This window comes from Centropristis striata, chromosome 6, assembly GCF_030273125.1.
Source record: "Centropristis striata isolate RG_2023a ecotype Rhode Island chromosome 6, C.striata_1.0, whole genome shotgun sequence".
NCBI lineage: Eukaryota > Metazoa > Chordata > Actinopteri > Perciformes > Serranidae > Centropristis > Centropristis striata.
The window spans coordinates 5,665,878-5,681,332 of record NC_081522.1 but is presented as its reverse complement, the minus strand read 5'-3'; the positions used below and the strand labels follow the sequence as shown (position 1 = coordinate 5,681,332).

At 37.2% G+C, this 15,455-nt stretch overlaps 1 protein-coding gene across 1 annotated transcript in view; it reads right to left on the bottom strand.

Moving 5' to 3' along the window:
- Positions 1-15,455, bottom strand: part of ptdss2 (phosphatidylserine synthase 2) — a 35,759-nt gene that overhangs the window by 18,256 nt on the left and 2,048 nt on the right. Inside the window, exons 3-4 of the mRNA XM_059334762.1 lie at positions 9,534-9,635; positions 5,705-5,787 (exon numbers count right to left, since the gene is read on the bottom strand). Coding sequence (XP_059190745.1) covers positions 5,705-5,787; positions 9,534-9,635 — 185 coding nt within the window. The remainder of the gene's footprint in view (positions 1-5,704; positions 5,788-9,533; positions 9,636-15,455) is intronic.

Sequence of the window (15,455 nt, the reverse complement as noted above, 5' to 3'; positions counted from 1 at the left end):
TCAAGCAGTTCAAGTCAAATGAACAGCCTGAAAGGGTACAAAGGTAAGTGGTGAACTAAATAAAAAAGGTAAGCTTAACCAAAACTGAAAAATAATGTACATTTCAGAATTAAACAAGTAGGCCTTTTTCAGGGAACAAGAAATGGGTTAACAACTTAACTATGGAGTCTTGGGCTATTTTGTCCATTTTTGAATTCTTTTCATGTCTTTGTAAGTCATTTTGTGTCTTTTTTTTTTGGTAATTTTGTCTTTTTTTGTCATTTTGTGTCTTTTTTTGGCATTTTGTGTCTTTTTTTAGTCCTTTAATCCAACATAAAATGTGATTTTGAATCTTTTTTTTACTTTCAAAACACTATTATGCTCAATCAAGAATTTTAAATGTTGCAAATGTGCATTAATTTCAGAGTAGACTGAGACATTAAACTGCATCATTTTCAATTAAATTCTGGAAAAGTTAGTGTGTTCTAAAACTTTTGACCAGTAGTGTATATGTTAAACAAGCTAAACAGAATCTAAGTGAGGCTTTACTACTGTGTCTGTGTAGTGACAATCCAAACTAGCCAGCTGTGATCTGGTTTATAAGTACACTTTTCACTGATGCTCAGGTCAGCGGGTTGACATAAAAATCAAACCACTTTAAGCTTGTACATCAGACCAGACCAGAAAAACCAGAAAGTGACCTAACTCTACTTAATATCCAGACCAACATACAATTAATAAATGAGCAATGTGTCTTCTGGTGAATGTAATTCACACAAAACACATGACTGTACACAGTGAGCTGCTCGGGGTATGGGAATTAGCACCAAAATGAATCATGGCTCTGTCAAAAGATTACTATCACAGAATTTCTATGAGAGCCCAATATATGGATTTTTGATATGGGATATGGGATTTTTGAGACGAATGCCGATACCGATATTAGACGGGGAAATTCATCAAAATGGTGGCCAATATAGTAATTTAAATAGAGCGTGAATGAAAATAGATTTAAAAAATGGACTATACTTGGTCAGCCAATTATATAAAACGATGACTGAGAAAATAAAGAATAAATAGGAATTGAATAAATAGCTAAATAAACATCATTACATTTTCAGTCAATCGCGAACTATTTTTTTTAAAAAGGGATAAAAAATAATTAATAGCTAACACCATTTCTTTATCATGCCAAGCAATGTTTTCTGCATTATATAATGTGTAAAAAAAGTTTTCATAACGGCACATCACTGATACTGATATGTCTTTGATAGGCCAGTATCGGCCAGTAATATCTGTCAACTGATTTATCTGTCGGGCTCCAATTTCTATCACGAAGGACGCATTCCAATTCAGTAATGATCGAGTACTACAGTGGCTTGCAAAAGTATTCATACCCCTTGGAATTTTCACCCTTTTGTTGCTTTTACACATTAAATCAAGGTCGATATAATTTGGCCTTTTTAAAAAGAATTTGCAAAAAAACCCTCTTTAATATCAAAGTAAAAACAGATTTTTACAAAATAATGTAAATTAATTAAAAATCTATAAGGTAAAATAAATGAGTGCATAAGTATTCATACCCTTTAAAGTAACTGAACTAATTCAACAAAGTTCCAGCTAGTTGATGCAGCAGAGTCACAGTTAGTGAAATGGAGATCACCTGAGTACAGTTGATGTGTGTCAAGTGATTATAGTATAAAAAAACATGTGTCTGGGAGGTCCAGTCTCTGGTTCATCACTATTCCTGCTACAGTTGTACCATGAAGACAAAAGAACACTTCTAGTAACTCAGAGAAAAGATCATTGAACAGTGGAAGTCAGGAGATGACTACAAAAATTTTTTAAACTCATTGGACATCACAAAGAGTTCAGTTAAACCATCATTAAGAAATGGAAGCAGTATGGACCTTGTTTAAATCTGCCTAGAGCAGGCCGTCCTCACAATCTGAGTGACCGGACCAGAAGAATATTATTAAGACTATAATAAAATTATAGATTTTTAATTAATTGACATTATTTTGTAAAAATCTGTTTTCACTTTGATATTAAAGAGGGTTTTTTTGCAAATTCTTTTTAAAAAGGCCAAATTATATCGACCTTGATTTAATGTGTAAAAGCAACAAAAGGGTGAAAATTCCAAGGGGAATGAATACTTTTGCAAGCCACTGTACCAACAAATAATGTAGCTTCCAAATAAAAATTTCAACAGTCACACCAATCTTGTGGTGAATGATTGTGTATGAGCTCAGGCTGCTGTGACACTCCCCGTCACTGATCCACCCGGAGTTGCAGGTCTTAAAGTCCCTCTGGGTCTTTTCCCAGGTTACCAACAGAACTACTACAACAAGGTGAACAACAACTGAACCGACTTGGCTGGCTCAACAGGTCATGGAGTATGACGCAGTCACTCTCACACACAGAAACAAGAAAAACCCTTGTCTTCTAATCGACAAGGAGGGGGCAAGAAGGCACAAGTAATGCAACAAAAGCAGCCAAATTCTTGCCCTGCCACTTCACGCCTCCAACAACCGACAACATTCAGCGTGTCTCCATCTGACCTCCACGCCCTGTTATCTTCCTTCCTTCCTTCCTTCCTTCCTTTCCCTCTGGAGTCAGTAGGAAATGTTGTGTAAGAGACAGGATGGTCCTCTTGCATGACTGACCTTGTAAAAACTTAAATAAATCTACTGTTATGAACAAAGTTGTTGAAATAGAAGCATTAACAGTATTTTAACGTATTAAGTGTCCTTGTCCTTGTTCTATTCTGTGTTTTTTTTCTATTGTTGTTTTTATTTATGCTACCTCAGTATCTTATTCTATTGTATTTTATTGTACTTGAATACCGGACTGCTGTGACAACTGAATTTCCCTTCGGGGATGAATAAAGTAATCTATCTATCTATCTATCTCTCTATCTCTCTATCTCTCTATCTATCTATCTATCTATCTATCTATCTCTCTATCTCTCTATCTATCTATTAAGCCTTAATACTGCAGCAGATTTTTGTTTTTCAAGCTCCTGTCACATTTGCAATCAGCGGACATGCATTACCACTAATAACTACTTTAAATACATACTTAGACTCATCATAAGCAAGTAACAATGAGCTTAAACTGCTTAGTAATGAAGAAACACAGAGGCACTAAGGAGTCATTTAAACTGTTAACAGGGAAAGTAAAATGCCACGGAGCTTCTGCTGCATTCAAGGACCATACAGTTTAACTCATGGTCACTTTTCCTTTTTCCCTTCTGTCCCTCAAATGCATCAGCCAACACATACAGTACAGGCCAAAAGTTTGGACACACCCATCTCATTCAATGCGTTTTTCTTTATTTTCATGACTATTTACATTGTAGATTCTCACTGAAGGCATCAAAACTATGAATGAACGCATATGGAATTATGTACTTAACAAAAAAAGTGTGAAATAACTGAAAACATGTCTTGTATTTTAGATTCCTCAAAGTAACCACCCTTTGCTTACTAGAATATAAGACATGTTTTCAGTTATTTCACACTTTTTTGTTAAGTACATAATTCCACATGTGTTCATTAATAGTTCTGATGAATTTACAATGTCAATAGTCATGAAAATAAAGGAAACGCATTGAATGAGAAGGTGTGTCCAAACTTTTGGCCTGTACTGTACCTCAAGCCCTTTATCTCATCTCACTGTTACTTACCAACCTACAGTCTGAATACCTAGAACTGCAAAGAAACACAGGTGTTGTTGTTGGTTACTAGGCACCTGTCAGCCAATGACTGATGGCTTTTTAACTGTAACAATTAGAGCAATGTCAACTTACTGAGCTAAGCAAAAGTTATCAAGGTTCATGTTCATACAACGTAAGGTGTCGCTTGTTGATTTACATGCATGTTTGTTAAAAAAAGAATGTCACCAACATTCAAGTCAACATGCCATAACAAACAGGGTTTTCCCAACCACTTTTTCTAGCTTAACGGACAGAAAAACTAGTAGTGAGAGATTTTGCTGTCGTGCTGCTTCTGTCCTCTCAGTTGCTCTCCATGTTGGAGTTTCTCTATTAAATTCATTGCTCTATGCAAGTGTATACTTACATAGAGCAACTTAATCACTATGGTAATATATAATCATTTAATTAGTGTCATTCAATTGTCTTAAAATTACAACAATACTGTTGATCGGGATCATTTCTGGGACAATATATATTATCCAACAGAATGAGGATATTGTGACAGAGCTGGGTATAATGCCTAATATTAAATCTGTATTTATGTCGGTGTTTAGTTACTGAAATAAATGTATGTAAATGTGCCTCAATAGAGTGACTTTAATAATTCTGGAGTGTTAGTGGTCTGGCAGTTCTATAAGCAGAAATAAATCCATAAAAAAAACATTTTTTAATGCTTGTTGTTGGACATCGAATTATCTGCATTTAAACAGCAGCTTACTGATCTGTGTAGGAGCTTTATGTGTATAGCTGAGCTGAGAATCATGATTCATATGTGCACTACAGTCCTTTAGATATTACTGCTTGAAGCCAGGGGACACATGTGATGAAGATGTTCACCCACTGTTTCTAATTTGTTCTCTAAGGGAAATGCTTAGGCCAAACCCATGCCAGAAAAACAACCCACCTCCTTTCATTTACCCAGATGTCTCCTTTATTTTGACAATTACATTTAGTATATTGCATATTGATTCCCAGCACTCAGAGGATCTTTATTTTATGTTAGAAGCCAACATGAGAGTCTCAAATGTTGCTATTGATTGAATTAGCGGTAACTGCCTTCAGGTACTCTTACATTTCCACACAGGAAGGGATAGAGTTACAAATAATGTACCATCAAAAAGTCAAGATTCATCACCTGTTCTTCTCCTGAGAACAGCATGATATATTAATAAATATATGATATATGAACAGTGTAAAGTTCTTCTTGTCAATTACCGTAATGGACGATATATTTCAATGTCTCAGTTTGTAAAAACATGTGCTTTTAAATGCTCACGAGGCTGCTAATAGATTATTTTGAACCCTTTCACTTGTCTGAAAGTAATATTCTAATAGGGAAACTAATTTGACAAAATCTATATATTCAGAGTGGAATAAGCAGCTCTGCAAGAGCTTGACCTATTGAGCAAAATGCATGCTCACATTCTGTAAGTTTTAAATTATAATATTGCTTTGACTGAGATTTGTGACATGAAAGAGGTGAAATGTTGCCGTAAAGTTGAAGAGAGCAGGTTCAGACCAAGGTTATTATAGTTAACGAAAACTAACGAAATAAAGAGTTTTTAAAAAAACGATAACTAACTGAAACTGTGTTGTGTGGTTAGAAAACTAACTAAAACTAACTAAAATTATAGTGAAAATGTCCTTAGTTTTAGTCTTTGTCAACTTTTTTTCATATTTTTGGTTGATATCAAACCTATTTCATTTATCTGGTTTTATGACTTAATAAACTTATTGGGGCTGAGATTTATTGTGACCTTATTGAATCTTGCACCGAAACAAATACCTCATTACAAAAAGCTAAAACTAACACTAAAACTAATAAAAACTAAACTAAAACTAAGCATTTTAAAAAAAAATTAAAACTAATTAAAACTAGCAAACTCACTCTAAAAACTAACTAAAACTAACTGAATTTGAAAACAAAAATTGACAACGAAATTAAAACTAAAACTAATGAAAAATCCAAAACTATTATAACCTTGGTTCAGACTGTGCCATTCTTACCTGGATGTGGTCTGGTAAAGGGTCCATCTTTGGCTTGTGTCACCCCAAAACAGAGGAACACCAGGATGCTTGCAACAATCCCCCTACAGGATCACAATTAGAAACAGAAAAATGAAAATTTAGATTGTTTTTTACTACACTACCATTACTATCATTGGCAAATATTGCGGCTGCTTTATGTGTTGCATTCTCAAGCATAGCCACCAATGCTGCAGTGAAAGTGAACATATTTACGCTGAGAGTGAACGCAGAGGTGTTTGATTTAACACAGAGTAAGGCAACAGAAAAAGAAAAAAAAGCTTGCAAGAAATAGAATATCACTGGCCGTCACTGCTGTCCTTTATTGACCAGCCGCCCTGAATACGATCAATAAATGGGGGTTTAACCCATTGAAGACTGGAAAGCGTTTACGTTGTTTTGTAGTATTTGTATAAGCTCTCAAATACTTTTTGAATTTAATTTCTATCTGCTACGGAGGCTGAAAAATCTATTATTTAGTAGAAGTGTTGACACTTCTGTTGAATTTCCAGAAAAACTTCAGATTTTAGGGGCTTATTTTAAAATCGCCCAGAGGTTTTACAGTCAGTTTTAGGCGTCAATGGGTTAATAACAGTGGAAATTTGCAGAGTTCATAGTTTTTTATAAAGCTCAACCATTTATCATGGTACCTAAACCGACAATTTTCAGCCTCGAATGCCGTCATCAAAACATCTTAATTACAGGAAGAGGGCCAAAACAAACAGATATCTAAAATCATTTGTTCCCTCAGCTGTTAGCTTCCTAAACAAACTAGGGTAGTAGCTTTGTCTTTCTTAAGCAATGTAAATGATTATATTCCATGATGTCTCCCATATGCTTTTATGCTTTAATGGTTTTATGTTCTGTGTTTTGTATTTATTATGATTATTTGTTTGTTGTGTGACATTTTTAACTACTGAATGCAGAACAAATTGCTCCTCGGGGACAATAAAGATTTATCAAATCAAATCTTAATTGTTACTATAAATGCAGCTGGGAAAACTGTATGCTTCAATATCATTGTTAAATGAATAATTACATGAGTTACTGTGCAGCTGAAAAAAATAGCTAATGTAGCTAAAGCTAATGTTCAAGGAGTAAATTCAAATTGAAGCAAATGCTTAAGCTTAAAAACACTTAATATTAAGCATTTTTTCAGACTTTCAAGACTTTTTACAAACCCTGGAATCTTCGTTTTTTCTGGAAAGTATCCGTTTGATGTTGGAGCAGCTGATAAGAGCACAGCCCAGGAAAACGGGACTAAATGTCCATGAGAAGTTTAAATTTTGCAGATTATGATATCTATTTTAATGCAATTTTTCAACATACTGTACAACTTGTTCTATAGGATCTTCTGGACAGATTTCTTGGCAAAAGCATGAAAAAGATCATTAAATGAGATTTATATTGAGATTTGAAGGACAGGTGCCAATGGCAGCTTGCCCACTCTTCTACAAGCCAGATTTGTGCACATATATGACTAATAAGCTAGTTTTTGTGGACTGCAGTCAGCTTGTGTTGCCTTTAATCGCTGCTGCGTTGAGATCTGACAACCAGGAGGCCCTGTGAGGTCTCTGAACTAACAAAAGAACAGAAAGCTTAGCAACTGGACACAATGAGATTTCAGCTTGTGCTGGCCAGTGAGGGCGGAAGCATAAGTGTGTGTGATTATGTGATTGATGCGAGTATGAGTGTGTGTGTGTGTAGGCGGCAAAGTGAGTTTATGCGATTACAATTATGTGTCAAAGTGAGAGTACATCTGTGTGAACTAGTGAGAGTGACCGATTAGGCCAAATGACAGTGTTTCAAAATGAATGTGTGGGGGTTAAGTGTATGCAACCATGTGTGAGTGAGAACATGAGCGGGAACCGGACTGTGTGTGTGTGTGTGTGTGCTCGGAAGAAGCTCTAGGGTCTTTATCCTGACGAGCCGGACTGCGCTGACTGCAGCAAATCCTGTTAAGAACCGTCCCGCAATCCCTCGCTAACACCAACATACACACAAACACAACCTACTCTCTCTCTGTCAAACACACACATGTCAGTTATGCAGTTTGCTTGGCCTGCCTTGCACTTCTCCAATTAAACTCCCACACACATGCAGCCACTTGTGCTAAAAAACAAATTAATCCTTAAAAATTGAAAGCGGTTCATTATCATAAGGAACTCATTTTCCACGCTTTCAGTTCACATGAGATATCAAACAAAGCGAGCCTTTTTCTGTTACAAGTGAGCTTTCAAACTCTCATTAGAGCCGAGCTGCGAGTTGTTAGAGCGGAGAGAAGCTCAGGCAGCTGTCGTCAGACTAGCGTGAATCAGACGTCAACTCCTGACTAAAATAATGAAGCCCAAGAGAGCAAAGCTAATAAAAAAATGTTTGAAAATATTTAAATGTGTTTTAGACAATATCAATAATATGGACTACTACCGTGGAAGTTGAGCTACAGTAATATCTAGGCATTTTTCTATATGAAATCAATGTATTGCAATGTAATGGATTTGATTGTGTTTGAACATTTCCACCATTTTTTTCGCATTAGATTCCAACTTTGGTGAACTTTGACACACAAATTTGAATCTTGAGCCAACTGCAAATCCACTTGAGGGAACATAAATGACCACTAAATTCAAATTAAAAGAAGAACCATCCAATTCTTGCTCTGCAGAATTAAAGGCAACACCAGTAAAGACCCCCTATTCATATCCATTTTGTCCCAACAAAAAAGTAGTCACTGCATAAACCACAAGTAGTCAGACATATTTCTCAGCCTATAAACATTAAATCCACCAAAATTAACACTTAAGGTGATTATTTTTGCTGGTTTTGACTTCTTGTGTTCTGTCTTTTTTTTTTTTTTTTACCTTGTTTTCATGAAGCATAAACCGACTTCATTGTGCCACGTTTTGGTTTGATCAAGCACTTAACCCATTGAGGCCTAAAACTGCCTGTAAAACCTCTGGGTGATTTTAACATAAGCCCCTAAAACCTGAAGTTTTTCTGGAAATTCAACAGAAGTGTCAACGCTTCTACTAAATAATAGATTTTTCAGCCTCTGTAGCTGATAGAAATTACATTCAAAAAGTATTTGAGAGCTTATACAAATACTACAAAACAACGTATCCGCTTTCCAGGCTTCAATGGGTTAATAAGGGAAACAGGATCGCAACTCACTTTTAATTTATCCAAGTCTCTATGGTTCAGTAAATGTACTGGGTAGCATATTTTCTCCGTGTTGACAGAGTAAGGCATAAATCCCACTTTTTTAAATCTAATCCAATGGTGACCTGACATTCATGCTCGCCCTTTTCATGGTCATCAGGCTTTTAATCTTTTTGTGAAAAGCTACAACGTGGCCTTGAAAGAGGGCCAGCTGGGTTCAAGGTGAACGCGTTACTAAAGAAATTATTCAGTTTGAATCAATAACGCAGCACCTCCCATGTGCTGTTTTGGCTGTTGACTTCTTGCCAAATAGTGTTAGGTGAGTTTAAAACTATTTTAATCAGACTAACATAGCAGAACCTGAAGATAAAGTGGCATCCAATGTCTGGTTATAAGAAGTAGGAATAGAAATCTAAATCTAAACCCAACATTTAAGAGCAAAAATAGAATAAATCTTGACAGTATTTGTGCTGCTGTACTAATAAAAACAAGTTTTCTCTCATGTTTAACTCTTGCAAAAAATGATTATTTTAAACTTCAGTCCAGTCAAAAAGCCTCAGTTGATTAAGTGGATTTTCTTGAGCCGACTGCTGGTTCCTGCAGGGTTTTGGCTTCGAGGAGACTGAGGAAGTGACGAGCGCAGTCTACTGACCTCTTAGTGTTGAAGGCCGTGTCCTGGGGGGTCTCTTCCAACAGTGTGACGTAGACCAGAGCACAGGTCAGGATGAACAGCACTGTCACAGTATGGGCTCGCCTGCAGAGAAAGAGGATGAGAAGGGACAGAGGGAGGGATATTAATAACTTTTGTACAGAGGAAAATTCAATAAAAGCCACTGGAGGTGGCTGATGCTGTGTGAGGTCACCCAAGAAGAACGTTTAACAATACTAACGCACTGTAATTTGAGCTGAGAACACAATTAATCACTAATACAGTGTCTTAACAAATCTTTTTAGCTGTGACTGGAAAAAAAATCACCAGAAGCAAATAAAATGAAGGCAGTGGAGATGAGATAAAAAAAAGATGAGTTGAAAGATTTCTTGCAGAGAATCTGGGTTACTTGAGCTAAAAATAGTAACAAAAAGGTTGGGCAAAACAGAAAATACATAATAAGGTGTTGGTTTTATGAGTCAGTTCGACCTTTTCTTTCACTTGAATGAACAAAAAGAAGTCAAAAATAGCTTTTGTATGAATCTTGTGGTGGCCTGCCTGACTGGACTGTGACAAACATTGACAGTGTGTATCTGGCCTGCTAAACTGATAACGTCTGTGTGCTTTGTGGACAAGTTGAAGTTGAGTTTGAAGGCTATGATGTTGGCCATAGGCTCATATCTCCCATATCACCCTATGGCAGGGAGCAAACCTTGGCCTTTGTCGTACGACGGTTACAGCTATAGTGGTTCAGATATACATCCATGCTATCTATGGGATTTATCTCAGCTCAAGGGGCACAGTTTTATTTGTCTACTTTCTGATATCTGTTACAAGAACACTTGCAGTGTGCAATTGATAACCCCGGGAATTCCCAGTTAGAAAGCGGGAAAAGGATTGAGCACTTAAATTAAATTTGGCAGGCTGACAAGGGCGTAACTGCAAGTAATAGGGAGTGTGTATGAACGGTAGCGGAGTTAGTTTAACGCCATACTTTGGATGATCAGACTGATCAGCCAGTCATGGAATCAGATGGTAAGTCTTGTTACCCAGGCTGTCCCAAGGCAATCTACGGGATTTGGATCAGGGCCGATCAAAGCACTTTTTAACGCTTGACCTATTGCCTGTTCTGTGTTTGTTTGCTCAATGTACCCCAGCTGTTGAAAACACTCCATGGAGCTCAGTAAAAACACCAAACAGCATTGTGAGCCAGTGACCTGCAGGTGAACTGTGAAGCTCACTGTGACGTAAATAAGCAGCAGTCAGCAGTGTGTCAATTAACAGTTTGCAGAAGTTGTGAGCGGTGCTGCTTTGGCTAAAGATCGTTTTTCTTAAATTTTACTAGGTGAGCATCTAAAACAGGCATGTCCAAACTATTCCACAAAGGGCCGTGTGGCTGCAGGTTTTCGTTCCAACCAAGCAGCAGCACACCAGACTTGACTCAGTTAATCAACTGATCTCAGTCTTCAGACAGTTGATTGGTCAAACTGTGTGCTTTTGCTTGGTTGAAACGAAAACCTGCAGCCACACGGCCCTTTGTGGAATAGTTTGGACATGCCTGATCTAAAATGTGAACCTGACATGCCAGATGGTTCGTTACACAGAACCATCTGAGAAGCCTTCGCTGGAAACTATTTGGAAAGGGGCAGGCACTTCTGAAAATAATTGGCAGGTGATTAGATGAACCATCTGTCTATCACAGGCTAACTTCAACCACACACGACTTAACCATGTTCATAGCTGCCAGTAGGTCCTCACAGGACACTGATTGGTCTGAGACACAAAAACAAATTACTTCAAGTCTGACAAGATAGATATACATGTGATGTTGTAAGCCCCCACTAGTATATGATACGATGTCATGATATGAAACAGGATGTGGTCCTGGGTTTTGGATATTGTAATATCGTAATAAGGCATAAGGATTGTCTTTTTTTTGGTCTTTATATGTTGAATTATAGTAAAATGGTGGTATTTTCTGAACTTAGACCGTTTTAGAAAACGTAGTCATTATATGCACATTATTAATGTTTATTTATCAAAAATCTCATTCTATATATAAATTAAGAGAGCAACAAAAGTCAACCCCATCATATGGTTTCAATAATGATATTGGGGGATTTGGTCAAACATATTGTGATATCTGATTTTTTCCATATTGTCCAACCCTACTAGCAAGTTATGCTCAAATGATACTTTTTTATGCCAATTAAGTACTTATATTTGATAATTAACACACATGTAATATGGCTGTATGGGCCAATAATCGCCTTCTAAAATACAACAAACATGTTTTTTTATAGTCTCTTGTTACATTTTTTTGTGACCAATGCACGTTATGAACTAGACATTTTCCAAACAAAACTTGTCATGGCTCTTTTGTGGACAAGCTGCATGATTATGGTTTCTAAATGACCTGATACATATCTCTGTCCTCCAATTTCCCCAGTCTGTGATAAGCACAACTAGCAGACAATATCGGTGATGCTGCTATCTTGATCAGGTTCTGGTTAAGACACCAAAACAGAGATAAAAGGATTGTAATTATTGGGTTTAAAACACAACAACATTTGGAGGCCTGTGTCTCAGCAGCTGACCATGAACAGTCAGACAACATGTATCTGCTAACGAGGCGGCCATCAACAACTTCCAAGCCTGATCATGGTATGTGGTGGCTGTACATTTCCCAGCTTGTATGGATGTTGTTTAACACAGGCTTTTATGTTAAACAGAGCAAATGTAGTTTATTCTCATTCACTCATCATGTTAGCAAAGCAATGCATTAACATGTCCCCACGCATTCACAGTGACATTTGCTTGGTAGAACCACTCTCCAGAGACTGAAAGGAATATGCAGTCATGGAGTTGTATCTGAATAAATACACTGACCAGGTAAAAGACACAGAGACAAAAAAAAACTGAACATCACACACTGGAAGAATCTGTTAATAGACCAAATCTCAATGGAAAAAATGTCAGCATCGATTAATCACAATATACCCCGATTCAACAAAACTTGGTCTACATTTATTAAAAAATTCACCTCTACAAATGCCTGATCCCAATTCCACATAACTTTTCAACACATCTCCTTCTTTCACCCTGAAAAATCCACATATATATACAAACACTTACTTAAATACAAAGTACACACACACTTTCACACACACCCACACACACACATCTGTAGCATTTACATAAAATCCCCCCATTGGTCTGTCTGTCTGTCTGTCGGTCTGCTGATTTGCTCATCAGCATATATGTATGGCCACACAATAACCCTCCTCATACCTTCTGTCAGAAATCAACGTAAACAACAACTGGTGTTGTAAATATCAACTCTTTATTTTTATTTTTTAAATTATTTACCTGATTTTCTGTTCAAGTTGTTTGACCTTTTTTTGTTATGTAAATAAAAATAAAGTCGTCCTCCAAAAGTGGGGGGGTGGTGGTGGGCCAAAAAAAAAAAAAAAAGGCACAGAGACATTTGCATTATCAGACTGTATCTACACTGAGGACGGTCTCTACAGAGGCCTTTTGTGAGAAAAAGATAAAACAGATTATTTAAGGGTACTCAATATTGCAATAAAAAACAAGCTTATTTTTAGTTGAGACCACAGTTGTCATCCGTCAACCTAAAGAACATCACGGCCCCCCTTCTGCAAGCCCTTCGGCTCAGAGTCTGAGTCACGGAGACGACATGCCAGGTGTCATTAGCATTTTCTCCCTGTTCCACCTCCTCATCCAACCTGTTTGGCAGGAGACACTGGGGAGGGCCTGGCTCCTCTCTTGCCTAACAACCACACAACACCACCGGGAGTGACAAGACGCAGCGGAAATACCAACCTGGTGCAACTGAAAGGCAGGCTAAGCTTAGGGCAAAATTAAGCACAATGATAAGGTTGAACATCCAGATAAAAACAAGCCGGTTGAGGACAGCCCAATGGCCAATCAGAGCTTATGCGGAAATATCCTGCAGGGTTGAAATAACCATGACAAATACAATCTGTGACTTTATTGACCTAAAAAATGTGACTTTATTTAACACATGCTGGATTGTCAGTGTGGTGTATTTGCAGCCTCTGATTTCCATGATCTCAATTAGTTATAAAACCCAGTTTCTCTGGCCTTGTGACACTAAATATTAAATCCTGTTATGAGCTTAATTTTCTTTTCATTTGTGTGACCTCCCTAATTTAAGAGTTCCTCTCTTAAAATAAAATTATTATTTTTTTAAATCACCTTTTCAAGACATTGTTAGCCGTCAAAATCCACAAAGCTTTCTCAGAAGCCTCACAGAACTGAAATGTGTGGGCAGTGAAGCTATTTAGGGAAAAATCAAAAGTAGTGTGCCAGCACAAAATTTAGTTTCATCAGACTGACTTCTATATATGGGTCTATCCAAGCGATTCCTCTTTTCTCTGAAAAAACACTTCTCCCCTAACTCCACTCTGTGCTAATAAGGCAGGCTGCCACATGGTTACCCTCCTTAACAACCAGAGGAAGCTGCCACCATCAACAAACCGCTCACTGGTGTATCTCTAACACTTGGGAGACTCCCACAACACAGTAATGTGATTCTGTACGGACTGCATGATCTGAAATTCACCACAAGTAACTTACTTAACTTTCACAACCACTTCTCTATTTCACTGCTGGCGTGTAGTTGGCTTAACACCTAATTACTTCACAGTTTACCACAGTCAGCTCCTATAATGTGTCCCTCATGGTTTATTTTAAGGTTGTGGTTTGCATTAGTGCATTTTCTAAAACATATTAACTGCTGAATGTACATTTTTCATCATTCAGGACTGGGAAAATGTGGAGTTTGCATATTCTCCCCGTGTCAGCCTGGGTTCTCTCTGGGTACTCTTGCTTCCTCCCACAGTCTAAAAACACGCACATAAGTTTAATTGGTGACTCTAAATCACCAATGATACACTAAATGAGAGTATGTTTGTCTGTTTCTATGTGTCAGCTCTGTGACACATAGAAACGTAGAAACATAGAAACATGTATGTCATGACAATGACATACATGTGCTTCACTGCTGCTGAAACCTTGCAAGAAGAAGAAACATTCCAATGCATGGCTTCAATTCATAAGGAATGATGACAACAGTGCTGCAAGTAATGACGGTAAGGGTGGCAACACCAGCAATATGCTGAAACATCATGGGTTTAAATTCCAGAAATGTCAAGTATTTGATACTATATGCAAGAGCCAATGCTTATTTGGTTTGGTTTGCTTTCTTACTGGACTAAGACAACGTTAATGAAGGAAAGCTGTACAAATACTCCCTCATTTCATCTTCACTGTGTATAGACTCAGAGAAAATAAACAGATGCATTGATGCAGAAAACTTGGATAAGCCTACTTTTTTCTACACAGAAAATTTAACAAGAATTAATAGAGGAATGAACAAAAAAAATCAAATAAATAATGCTAGATCCATCAATGATGCCATTGGTATCAATAAAAACCGTATCAATTCCTATCCCTACTGATGACAAAAGGCAGGACTAAGGTCCTGCAAGTTTTCAGTGTAATGCATTATACCCCTTGAACATACAAGCAATATTAGTGCTGAATTTCAATGATGCCGCTGATTCATGAGTTAAACAGCTATATTCTTTATTATCGATTCCTAACTATAACATGCTGGGGTCATCTGAAAGTGAGCTCACCTCAGTCAAGACCATTATAAAGCGTTGATGCAGTATCTACATATTGCATCTTAGCTATACACTTTGCTGCCAGTTTATTAGGTACACCCAACTGATTCCCTGATACCCTCATTCCCAAAAAATTGGGACTCTGTGAAAACCAGAATAAAAACAGAATGCAATGACCTGCAAATCCCTTTGTGGTGTAGATTAAATTGAATACATTATGAAGGCATGATATTTAATGTTTTAAATTGGG